This window comes from Argentina anserina, chromosome 6 (assembly GCF_933775445.1).
Source record: "Argentina anserina chromosome 6, drPotAnse1.1, whole genome shotgun sequence".
NCBI lineage: Eukaryota > Viridiplantae > Streptophyta > Magnoliopsida > Rosales > Rosaceae > Argentina > Argentina anserina.
In genome coordinates, this window is record NC_065877.1 from 30,190,764 (window position 1) to 30,203,115 (window position 12,352).

Below are 12,352 nucleotides of genomic sequence, written 5' to 3' on the forward strand. Positions count from 1 at the left end.
TTCATATTCATTAGATAAAATCTTATAATTATGTCTTATATAGTTCTATTTAGTAGGTAGCCATAATACCCGTTAACATATGACCCGACCCGAGTCAAATGACTACTCAATCTAACTAAATTAATACACCAGCCCAAATATTATAGGGTTATAGAATGTTGGTCCTAACACAATACTCATTTGCTTGAGCACAATTCTCATAGCTTATTATGCAATTTGAACCTGAATGAAAAAGAGTGCAACGAGCTTTTTGGAAAATTTAAAGAGCAAATCTTGGTATGTTGTATGGAATCAATTTTGCCAGGTTCAGTTAGTAAAGCTAAGATGTTCCAACTTCTAAATGGTGATTAGTTCTTTAAGCATGGCATTGCCTTTACGTGTACATTGATTAGGATGATCACCACCATACCCTTTACCAAACTAGCTAGTAAACCAACTTCAAACATAAGGCAGCATGTTTTAAAAAAATAAAAATAAAAAAGGCTTTTACACTAATCTCAATATTTGATCCAACTTGGACAATCATTTATATCACAGCATGGAACTCTAGTGTCGATAGTCACATCAGCTAAGATGTGGTTGGCACCTTCATGATTCTATTCCAGTATAAGGATCTAAATTACACCTGACATCAGATTTTGTTGCTATCATCGTACTGTGGGACAGTAAATTAACTACTGATGGGTTGATAAAGTCAATCTAAAATAAATAGAATCCCCTTCGTATCTACATACATATTTACTCAACTGTGGAGGTCAATGTAATGCTTTTGGCTTAACCAACGCGACTCTGCACTGGAAGAAGAAACAGACGTCAATCCAGGAATCTGGAACCACCTCCTGGATTTCCTTGTTCTGATTATGAACAAGTTTATGCAGGGAAACAACCCACTCCGAGAAGCAACCACCCCGCACAGCTAGGTAACAAGTCTTTCTTCCTCATGATCTTGAAGAACTGCCATGCAACTCTGCAGATCTTAATTGAGGTTCATCCTGCAGTTGGAGTCATATTAATAAATATATTAATATAGTTAAACTGCTGATGAAACCATTTATGTTTCTTCAGTAGACATGGATACCATAAATTTGAGCAAACCTGTAAGCTATAACTGAAATTAGATGATTGTCGGAAGTCCAATTGTCCCTACATGATCGAAGCACAATTTTAGAAAAGTTTCCTAGTGAACATAAAGCTATTACAGAAATTCTCTAGAAAGTGAATTGCTCCCGCATATTTAGATAACATACCAGCGCGTGAATTTGTTGAGTCCCAAAAAAAGCATCATCGCTGGGTGCTATTGAGTTAAGTTGCCCCTACACATGAAAACCCAATTAAATATAACACACAGCATTATCGATATGATTCCAAAGTGACTCCTAGAAAATTTTATGGTCAGAACTATATCATGACTTACCAGCCCCTGCATACTCTCCTGGTTAACATAGTAACTATCGTGGGGTGGCTCCATTAAGTTTAACTGAACCTGCAAGCATCAATTTCAAAATGGCATATGATCATGCAAGAAACTCGCAGTGTAGATATTTGCATAGATTATTCAAGGAAAGAAACATTGTAATACCAGGCCATGTTGAGCACCATAATACCCACTAAGCGATATACCATCTGAGCTCAAATTGTCCTACAACATGGATTAAGAAAGCACATTAATGAAGATATTTAGGAGGATGAAGTTATTGAATGTATTCAGCATTTAAGAACACGGACACATGTTCTTATTACATGGTGTATTGCATTCAAGGAACAGCTACAATATCAATGTTTTTTTTAAAAGTTAGAATGTAGTGCACTTTCAACATAGACAGTAAAATTAGATGGCAACTAGATGGAAGGACAAACCATTGGCTGCAAGTTGTCTTGTGCTTCGCTAAGCATGACATCTTGCTCTGCTTGCACCTGAAATATATATAACAAATTTACACATTACGCTTAATGTTCTTACTGCATTTGGCATACGAGAAATTGGTTAATATAAAGGGTCAGCCATCAACTACAGAAACATAAACTGACCTTCCTTTTCCTATTTGTACATCTCTTCCTACTTGGTTTTGCAGCAAGGCTTTCTTGATTTTCTTGTACTGCTTCACGAATACCGTGAACAGTGCTACTCAAGTCCAAAACAGTGCTATTAGAATTATTCACGTTTACACAGTTCTTCAAAGCTTCTACAAGTGTTCGAAAAGCAACATTGTAAGTCTCTTCAGATAATGATCCTTCTTCACTCAATTCAATGGCTCGTTTACATAAATCATTGTAACGTTGCACCCTAGTCCGTACTAGCTCAGAGCCTTCAAGGATCAATTGCCTGCTTTTTGCATCTTTTGTCCACCTCTTTAAAATATAATGAGGTGGGATGCTTGAAAGGCCACAAATTTGGAGAACAATCAGTGAATGCCTGCAAAGGAAACCTTTGTACTCAAACAAACGACAGGAACATGAAAGTTCTGACTTTGTTTCAGTCCAGGTTACAGTAAATTGTTCTTCCTTTTCACAGTCTTGAACCCTAAATGTAGTAGTTAATCCATCTTCATGTTCTTTCTTTGGCTGGCAGCCAACAACACCTAAGACCTCAACTTGAAATTTTCTGAATACTGCATGGGTGTATACTGTTGACATTTGTTTTTCCCAAGGGGAAGGAGATTTCAATGCAGGCTGTTTGTGCCACGTATCAAAATCCGCAATTGCTTCCTCATCATACCTGTTTTGTAGAATTGTCCCGTATTGTTTGACAAACTCTCTCAGAGTTATCTTCTTGTGTATGTATCTGTCGAAGAAAGAGTTCATACTATCAGATCGCAGAGTTGTACACATTCCAGCTAAAAACGTATCTCCCAGATAAGTAGGCACCCATCTTTTACGATCATCATACAGGGAGCGAACCCATTCGTCATCTTGAAGTTCAAATCTGGTAACCATTTTCCACCATCTCAAGTCAAACTGTTCATCTGTCCACGACTTAAAAATGCACTTGTGAAACTTTGGCAAGAAATTCTCATGCCGTTTGATTACAGGAGCAAGAACTTCAGGAATTTTTTCCAATATATTCCAAAGTGAAAAGCAGTGACGTGCATCTTGAAAGACTTCTTCAATGGCTGCCTTCAAGGTGTTGTCTTGATCAGAGATGATCACTTTAGGATTTAACCCACCCATTGCTCTAACCCATGTCTTCAACAACCACACAAATGTTGCTTTAGACTCATCTGCTATTAATGCACAACCAAGCAACATAGGCTGATAGTGGTGGTTTACCCCAACAAAAGGAGCAAATGGCAACTTTTCATTGATTTTGATGTAAGAGGTATCAAAACAGATAACATCGTTAAAACTCTTATAATCACTCCTACTCTTTGCATCAACCCAAAACAAATTTCTCACCCGTTGGTCATCGTTCAAGTCTATAGCATAGAAGAAGTTCGGGTTGTCCTTCTGGATACGCTTGAAGTATTCAAGCATTACTTGAGCATCTCCCTCATCCAGACCTAATTCCTGGCATTTATCAAGCTGATACTCTGAGTCAATCTGAAGAGACCCAGTTTTTTTATAGCCACCGGATTGTCGAGACATCTCAACATACATCTTTCTGGTGCGTTCACTGACTGCTTGCAAGATATCCATATTATTCTTTTCAGCTAACTTTACATTCCTATGAATCCGAAAATGATATGCTAGAGCAGGCAAAAGCTCGTGATTATGCTCCTTAATGAATTCATGAATAATCCACTTTCCATCTGCCCTTCTCTTCACATGCATACTGGCTTTGCAGTCTGTCTTTTTCACAGTCGGCCGACGACTACTCCCGCCATCAGATTCTGGTGTTACTCCATAACGCGAACATGCAAATTTGGCATCAATAAATTCTTTTGATTTCTTTGAACGCCGACTGTTTTTTATCGATGTGGTGAATCCCATAGACTTGGCATAGTTTTGATAAAATGAGTATGCAGCCTCATGTGAATCAAATTCAATGCCATTACATGGTTCAATATCTGCATCCCCCTCAAACACTTGAACATCCCTTTTAGGAGAACTGACGATCCCCCCACCACTATTTTGCACTTCTTCTACAAGAGGAACCATATTCATATCTTCACTCACTCTACCATCATTCATATTGTCTCGACTTTCCACCAACATTCCAACCAATCTCCGATTCTCATCCATGTTGCGTAGCTAGCAGTGGTTTAGTACCTGTTTCCGATAAGAAGCTCCAATGTTCCCAGCAAACTATCATCCTGATACCTAAAATAAGAAGAAGAAAAAAATACAATAAGAACAATTCTTTAGAATAACCAATTAGGAAATAACAAAGCAAACCCCGGAAAACCATTGAGATAACAGAAAGCAAAAGCATACACTAAAAGTATTAGCACTCTCCATAAAACCTAAATGGTGCCACCACGACCACTCACAGTTGGTACACATCAATGTCGCTAATTAGCTGCACGCAAACATCAAACAGCAATTGCCCTCATACTTCATATGACAATACCATAAAGCTAAACTATTCGATATCACAGGAACTTAACAAGAACCAAAATTGCTGATTTACAGTAAGCTAGTAAAAAAGTATCCATTTTCGGAAACTATTCGACGAAAAGGCAAAAAACCCATTGCTTCAGTTAGATTAAGCCTCAAGCCACGCCAGTATTGACAGTTGAATTCATCCAACAATCTGTGGTAACAAATTTCAATACTGGAACAAAAACAGAGCTGTGTGAAGTGCCAAGGCCTTAAATAGTAGCAGTGATCCAATTTTATCAAACTTTTATCTTGATATAATTTGCAGCAATATTTCTCAGAAAACCAAATAGTTCATAGCAATACAAATTTCTAAACCAAACAAATTTAGAGAAGACAAGTATGAATGAGGGAGAGTGAGACCTGAAAATGGAGTCAAGACAAAGGAACGGGAAATTGAGAGGGGGGCGCGGCGAGTGGGGTGTTGCGCGAGTGGGCGAATCTGAGGAGAAATTAGGGTTTCTGATGGAAATTGGGGATCTGAATCCACTCGCCTTCCTCACACGCTCTTTACTCCTCCTTCCCCTCGCGGCGCGTCTACTCTGTGCCCCTCCCTCTCTCTATCTCCCTTTGGCGCCACGTGATTGGTTGTAAATTAACCGTGTTAGTGTAAATTGATCGAGTACGGTAATATCACACGGTTATTTTACAAATTTGTGGTCACTCAAGTTGATGGGCTTGATCTTAGATTTATGTCTCGTTTTAGTTTGTAGGAAGTAAATGAACTGAACATTATGTCATTATGATGTTTAATTTGTTTCCGGAATGAAACTACCATGTTTGATAAAGAAAGTATCTCAAAAGTTGATGAAAACGTTTGTAATTATTTCCATAAAGGTAGTAATGTGTTTCCAAAAAAAAAATAACGTATTGTTTTTTTATACGAAATAGATTTACATTAACTTAAACAGAAGTCTTTCGGACATCCGGCGTTTACAATGACAAATAAAAACGTATTAAATGTCACACTTGGAACAAAGTCGTTCCAAATTACACCATCAATACAATTATGACCTACATAGCAATGGCATCAGCAACAAAATTTGTTTCTCTAAGAATCTGCTTAAAATCAACGGTCACCAATTTATTTACAATGGACTTGATATCTTGAATTTAACTGCATAATCTCCAAGGAATCTTGACATTCCCATTTATAGTCCAATGCGTTTTCTTTTTTTACTCAAATACCTACATGGTACTCACTCGGTAACTCATCTCCTTTTGTGCTCTGTATGAAATCTCACTGAGGAATGACATAATAACTCAGAAGTTAAAAAAATATAGATACAGAAGTTGGATGATGAATATAGATACAGAAGTTGGATGATGAAAAGATTGCTTGAATTGGCACAGTCAATAGCAATGACTGGTTAAGGTTTTGAGATTTCAACTGATTCTACTGAGCCAAAGGAATCAGAGATACAACATTACAACCTTTACAATATATATGAATCCTGCTCGAATTTTCTTCCAACTTCCTATGAGAGGACATAATAAGTTGATAAATACTTAACAACAGCCTGCTCTATCTTCTCCTATTTTACAGGTACCAAATGATGTTTCCATTATTATCCACTAGCCACAAGGCATGATACATTTTCTTTTTTTTACAAGAGATTATCTTCAACGTATCTCCTTCTCCCTCACCTACAAACAATTCATTCATATCAGATCTACCGACATTTTGAAGTACTAAATTCATACTCATACAAACAGTTAGCAGAGAAATATGCACCATCAAGCATGTCTTGAAGCATCATCGTGCAACGAAGCCGTTCTTACATTGGGGTCATCCTGGCATGAAAGAGATAATTAAGGCAAGGTAACTTAACTAGAAATTATGATTATGAGAGCATTACACAGGATATTGCAAACTGACCCGAAAGTTGTAAGGATAACTAGGTCGGAAATAATCACTCTGTCCCTGCAAACATGAGAACAAATATTATAAAACGTGTCCTTTCACCATGGTTATAAGCTAAATATTTTCTGATCATTGGGCACTGTACCATCACATGCATGCTTTGCTGAGCATTGTAATAATTCTCATGGCTTGGGGCAATCGAGTTCAGTTGTCCCTACAAGTATGAAATCCAGGTCTCAGCATTACTCATTTCAGATGCAGTTATACCTAACACTATACTACTAGCTTCAACCGTTATGACTTACAAGCCCCTGAATGTTCACATGATTCGGATAGTAATTATCCCGCGTTGGTGCCATTAAGTTCAATTGAACCTGACCAAAAAACAAAATGCCCTCTCAATTTGAACATATAGGGGATTATGAAGTATTTGCTACATTAAGAAATGAAGACGTGGTCATACCATTCCTTGCACAGTCTGCTGTCCAGCATAATAACCATCGATGGTTACAACTCTTGAGTTTGATTTATCCTAATGAAAAGTGTAGTGATAGTCAGAAAAATTTGTGATATAATTAAATATGAATATTTAATTTCCATTACGGGTAACCATATTGTTTGATCGGAGTGAGTCCAGATTAAAAACCATAATTAATGTAAATAGTCCAAAAGTCAGTTATTGCTAATAATAAAAGGTAAATAATGTAGGACAGGACAAACCATTTGTTGCAAGCTGTCTTGGGCACCAACAGTGATACCCTCTGCCTCAGAGTTCACCTGCAAAATATTTAGAAGGTCACATAAACAAAAAGTAACTACAACAACACAATAATATCAGCAGGGACAGACAACAAACCTTTCTTTTTTTGGTTGGATTTTTTTTCTTAATGCCCTTGCCAATACTACTCCTGTTTTGACTATCGTCTTCAATGCAAGGCAGGCCTTGAGTGCCTGATGTTCCAGCTTCTACCAGACTCTTACTAGAATTATTCACAGCAAAACAATGTCCAAAAGCTTCTTCTAGTGCTTGACATGCAATACCGTAACTCTCTTGTGACAGAGATCCTTCCCTAATTAGCTTCATTGCCCGCTGAGATAAATTGTCAAATTTTTGCACCCTGGAAGGTACATGGCCAGGTTCTTGCACCACTAAATGCCTGCTCTTTGCATCTTTTGTCCAACGCTTTAATATATATTGATCTGGGATTGTACCAATTTGACACATTTGGAGAACAATCAAAGCATGTCTACAAAGATAACCTTTGTATTCAAACAAGCAGCATGAACACGAAACTTCTAACTTCATTTCATTCCATGCTACAGTGAAATCTTGATTCTTGTCGCAATCGTGCACTCTGTAAGTAGCAGTCAGTTCATCTTGTCTGTCCTTTTTAGGATTACAGCCAATTGCGCCCAAAACCTCCACTTGAAATTTCTTCAGTACTGAGGGAGTATATATCAAGGAGACACTCTTCTCCAATGGTGACGGTGACTTAGCTGTGGGCTGTTTGTTCCACATATCAGAATCTGCTTTGGCTTCTTCTTCATACCGATCTTGTAGAATGGTTTCATACTGTTTCAAGAAGTCTTGCACAGAGGTCTTCTTATGAACATACTTATCAAAAAAGGAGTTCACACTGTCAGATCGCTGAACTGTAGACATACCTGCCAAACAAACATCCTTCATGTATGTTGGCACCCACTGTTTTCGATCTTCATACAATAACTGAACCCAGTCATTATCTTTAAGTTCATATTCATCAGCAATTTCACACCATCTCTTTTCAAACTCTTCAGTTGTAGATGGCCTGTGAATACATTCTTCGAAGTTCGCCAGAAAATTCTCGTGCCGTTTAATTACATGGCCAAGAATTTCCGGAACCTTCCCAAAAATATTCCACAAACAAAAGCAATGACGAGCATTTGGAAAGACCTCTGAAACAACTGATTTTATTGATTTGTCATGATCAGAGATTATGACTTTGGGAGTTTGTCCACCCATAGCTTTCAGCCATGTCTGCATTAGCCAAGAGAATGTTGTTGCAGATTCATCTGAGACCAAGGCACATCCCAGCAGCACAAACTGATAGTGTTGATTCACACCAATAAATAAAACAAGAGGCATCTTATATTTGCTCCTAATATAAGTGGTATCAAATGACACTACATCATTGAAATTGATGTAATCATGCCTGCTTTTGCCGTCAACCCAAAACAAAGTTTTGAGACGTTGATCTTCTGCCAAATCAATGGCATAGAAAGAGTTGGAATTCATATTCTGCATCTGAGTAAAAAAATCAAGCAACATCTTCAAATCACCTGCCTCTAATGACAAATTCCGACCTTTTTCAAATGGACTTTTTGGATCACTTTTCAGACCAACCACATTCTTGTATTCAGCAAATTGTCTAGCCATTGCAGCATACATCTTTCTTGTTTGTTCACTGACTGCTTGGGCTGGTAAAAGCTCATGATTATGCTCCTTCACAAAGTTATGTATAACCCACTTCCCATCTGGTCTTCTCTTCACATGCATGCTAGCTTTGCAATCTGTCTTTGAACATGATCTCCGACTAGTTGAATTTTCTGGGTCTTGCTTGTTCTGTCTGGCCCGTGGTTTATTATTATACGTTTTTTCATACTCACGCTTGGTACCATATCTGGAACAAGCAAACTTGGCATCAATAAATTCTCTTGATGTCTTTGAGCGGCGGCTGTTTTGGATGGCAGTGTTGAACCCCATAGAGCGAGCATACTCCTGATAGAAAGAATATGCTTCACCATGTGACTCAAATTCCATCCCAAAAAGTGGCTCAAGGTTTGTGTCCTCATTAAAGATTACCATATCCGCTGTAGGACAATTCAAATCTCCCCCATCTTCACCATGTACCTCATCTCTAACATCCACAATATGTGCACTCTCAATATCTCCGTTGTGCAGTTTTTCTTCATGTTCCAGCATGTTATCAATTGCATTTGGCTCTTCATCTTCCTTATCCTGGTCCCCAGAAGGTAGCCGAAGGTCTATATCCATGTTGAGACTATTTAATTTTAACTGATGATCATCAGAGAATATCTGCAAAAAGAAAATGACAGCACTTAACAAAACGTATAAATCTATTACTATGCAATTTATCATGATGAACTCATCTATAAAGAAACGCTATTATTTTCTTACTTTCTAACATAGTAAGCGAAAGATGTAGCAAACAATCATAGATAAAACTATAATTGTGCCGCAATGTTGCTAATAAAGATAACAGTAAAACAATAATATTCGCACAGAAATAGAGGTGCAAACCATTTTCGAAGTTCAGAGTACAGCAGTACTGATTAACAGCTCCAACTAGATCAACGTGAAGAGAATGATGGCATCCTCCTCTTCCAACATAGGGGACCACTAACACCTCCCGTGGTATATTAATGCTACCATAGCTTTGGCTGAGAAGAAAAAAGACAGGAGAAAATAACTTTTCCTCCTTGGTGACATTAAAGAAATGAATATAAAAGAACTATCCTACTAGTGTTCTACAAAAATAGGAAACAACAGAAATCACCCCAATATATCCAAATTACGATCAACACGAAAGCAGTGAATCATCAAAGTGAGAGAACATTAAAGTGAGGAGAAAAAAGGTCTGCAGCCTTTTGCAAACATCATTTCATTAACCTGAAAATCCCCTCTTTTTTGTATTCAAGGAAAATACCCCATCCCTAAAACAAAATTTTAAAGATCATTTTATCATTAATATTCATTATACAGGGTCTTCACTGTAATCTTCACAGTTCTAGCTACGGTATTATGTGAGACTCTTAACACCAAATAAGTCTCAGAAGATTTAAAGGCGGAAAAAAACTCATATTTTGGTTGTTCAATTACAAATATACATTTACATATGAACTGTATAGAGCATTTGAAAGAATCTGGAACAAAGGACATGTTAAAAGTCAATTAATACAACTGGATGATGTTAAACAAGGAGAACAAGAGACCATCAAGCTTCCATCAGTATATCTTTATGCCATTTTATACTTCAACTTTTAGTTTTCTCATAGCTGCATCATATGTCTTGATTTTTAAGTTCTATTCATTCTTCTGTTATAATTTATGCATAATGGTAATGTGAAAATTGATAAGTAAAGGCAAACCCTAAAAGGCAGTAAACCAGTTCTGGAGATTGAGACAGAAACTCTTCGAATTTTTCCAAGATAAATTTCTCATTTGCATCTCTAATGTACAACTTTTCCTTTCCGATTTTACTCTATCAAAAGTATATTCAACAAAATGCCAACTTACATCATAATATCTACACATAAGTTTCCATTTAGGATCAATTGTATATGACGCCATAGAAAGCCCTTAATCCAATACGTAAATAGTTATCCCCTACAATAATCTATCCATTTCTTCCACAAATGTTGGTTTCTTTCGAAAAAAAAAACAATAGTTAGAGCTACATTGGCAGCTGGACGGGGACGGTTCATCTATATCAAACAGCAATCCACATTAAGACCAAACCACCAACCGGTTCATATCCTGATTCTAACCTCATTTCTACCAACAAAAACTCTTAAACTCCTACTGCATACAAATACAAACTCCACAGTCAAACTATATATTCCTACTACAACAACAAACTGCACCAGTTCATAGTCTCAATGTCTTATACAGCTAAACTAAGCACAGCTTAGCTCACATGTCAGCTAATTTACTCTAAAACCAAAATTCACAGCCCTCATTTTCAATTACATTTCAATAATCTCATTTCAAATGCAACAAACTCAAATCAATGCATCAAATTCACAAGCTCACCCTCACAATTCAAACAATACCCAAACTTTAAGAGCAGCAAGTAAATTTAACCCCAAAAAAAAACAGAGAGAGAGAGGTTTGGTTTACCTGTATATATATAAGCAGTGATTGGCATACAAATGGAAGAAGAAGACGAAGAGGAAGGAGAAGAAGGGAGAAGAGGAGAGCTTGGAAGATCTGGGATGGGGGTGCGAAGAACTCACACGCGAGGGGTTACGGCGAGTGGAGAATAATTCTGGAGATTGCCTCCAATTCGTTTTGGTCTTTTTAGGGTTTCGATTCCACGCCCCTATCTGACTCTCACCTTCGCCCACTCGCCTTCTTTTTTACCCTTTTTGTTTTTTGTTTTTGTTTTTTAAACCCAGTAATCACGGCCACACGCGTCGCGCGTGCCAGCTGCAGAGGGGTTTGAGAAGTGGGGCCCGGTTTGGGTTTGCTAACTCCATTATTGGGGTGAGGGGGGCGCGTGGCGAGTGGCCACCGAAGTCAAAGGCTGGAATTTCGGGGAATTTATGACGCGGAAAATTGCGTTTCCCGCGTTTGGTTTTGGTCGGGTAATCAAGAGCCCCTCCATATCAGAATTTGTATGAGCCTGGCATGTTCTGATTGAAATTGAAGTGTGTAGAGAACTAGAGATGATAAGCCAACTAAATTTGGCTTTTCATCCGGTTTTTATTTCCGAATTTTGAAGACCAAACCGAATTGATTTACGATTTTTATTCATATTCAGTTTACAAAAATAGGGAAGATTTTTGGCTAGAGTAGAATAAGAAAAATGTACAATAGAAATGAAGAGAAAATTGAAAGATAAGGATTGGTGAAAATTGAATTGAGGATAGCTAGGAAGGTAGAGGTGAATCGGTAAATGGTGATCTTTGCTTTGCGTTTTTGGCTAAGTTGTGTTTGATTTGGTTTTGTCTAGACTAATCAAAACCGAATGTATTGTCAAACTTCATCCTTTTTTTATGGGTTTTGAAGCTTTGTTAATTGTTGTTTTTGTATTTTATATCGTAGATGGTGTGATACATTATACAATGACACTCAAAAATAGATAGAAACCTATAATCATTGATGATGAACTAATCTGAAAGACCACACTTTATAACAATTTCAAATATACAATCCAATTATGAATATGA

At 37.4% G+C, this 12,352-nt stretch overlaps 2 protein-coding genes across 3 annotated transcripts; both read right to left on the reverse strand.

Moving 5' to 3' along the window:
• Nucleotides 1-471: 471 nt before the first annotated feature.
• Nucleotides 472-5,056, reverse strand: LOC126798124 (protein FAR-RED IMPAIRED RESPONSE 1). Its single transcript, XM_050524963.1, has 8 exons — nucleotides 4,900-5,056; nucleotides 2,029-4,257; nucleotides 1,858-1,914; nucleotides 1,580-1,639; nucleotides 1,415-1,483; nucleotides 1,248-1,313; nucleotides 1,096-1,143; nucleotides 472-992 (listed from the first exon to the last, which is right to left on the reverse strand). The coding sequence occupies exons 2-8, from the start codon at nucleotides 4,177-4,179 to the stop codon at nucleotides 939-941; spliced, it is 2,505 nt and encodes an 834-aa protein (XP_050380920.1). The 5' UTR covers nucleotides 4,180-4,257; nucleotides 4,900-5,056; the 3' UTR covers nucleotides 472-938.
• Nucleotides 5,057-5,855: 799 nt separating this feature from the next.
• Nucleotides 5,856-11,505, reverse strand: LOC126799151 (protein FAR-RED ELONGATED HYPOCOTYL 3). 2 transcript variants are annotated; one of them, XM_050526282.1, is made up of 10 exons: nucleotides 11,301-11,505; nucleotides 9,702-9,841; nucleotides 7,257-9,476; nucleotides 7,121-7,177; nucleotides 6,864-6,932; nucleotides 6,706-6,774; nucleotides 6,546-6,614; nucleotides 6,416-6,460; nucleotides 6,319-6,330; nucleotides 5,856-6,183 (listed from the first exon to the last, which is right to left on the reverse strand). In XM_050526282.1, exons 2-10 carry the CDS (start codon nucleotides 9,702-9,704, stop codon nucleotides 6,160-6,162), a joined length of 2,568 nt encoding a protein of 855 aa, XP_050382239.1. In that variant the 5' UTR covers nucleotides 9,705-9,841; nucleotides 11,301-11,505; the 3' UTR covers nucleotides 5,856-6,159. The 2 variants fall into 2 exon arrangements, with proteins under 2 accessions (XP_050382239.1, XP_050382238.1); XM_050526281.1 differs by having other exon boundaries at nucleotides 6,272-6,330.
• Nucleotides 11,506-12,352: the final 847 nt, after the last annotated feature.

Bases quoted from the DNA above. Each gene is read 5' to 3' on its own strand.
- LOC126798124 (XM_050524963.1), bottom strand. From the start codon at position 4,179: ATGGATGAGAATCGGAGATTGGTTGGAATGTTGGTGGAAAGTCGAGAC. The intron at 1,314-1,414 runs GTAAGTCATGAT...TTTCATGTGTAG, and splicing joins AGGAGAGTATGCAGGGGCTG to GGGCAACTTAACTCAATAGC. The intron at 993-1,095 runs GTTTGCTCAAAT...CTCCAACTGCAG, and splicing joins ATTTCAGTTATAGCTTACAG to GATGAACCTCAATTAAGATC.
- LOC126799151 (XM_050526281.1), bottom strand. The intron at 7,178-7,256 runs GTTTGTTGTCTG...AATATTTTGCAG, and splicing joins ATCCAACCAAAAAAAGAAAG to GTGAACTCTGAGGCAGAGGG. The intron at 6,615-6,705 runs GTAAGTCATAAC...TCATACTTGTAG, and splicing joins ATGTGAACATTCAGGGGCTT to GGACAACTGAACTCGATTGC.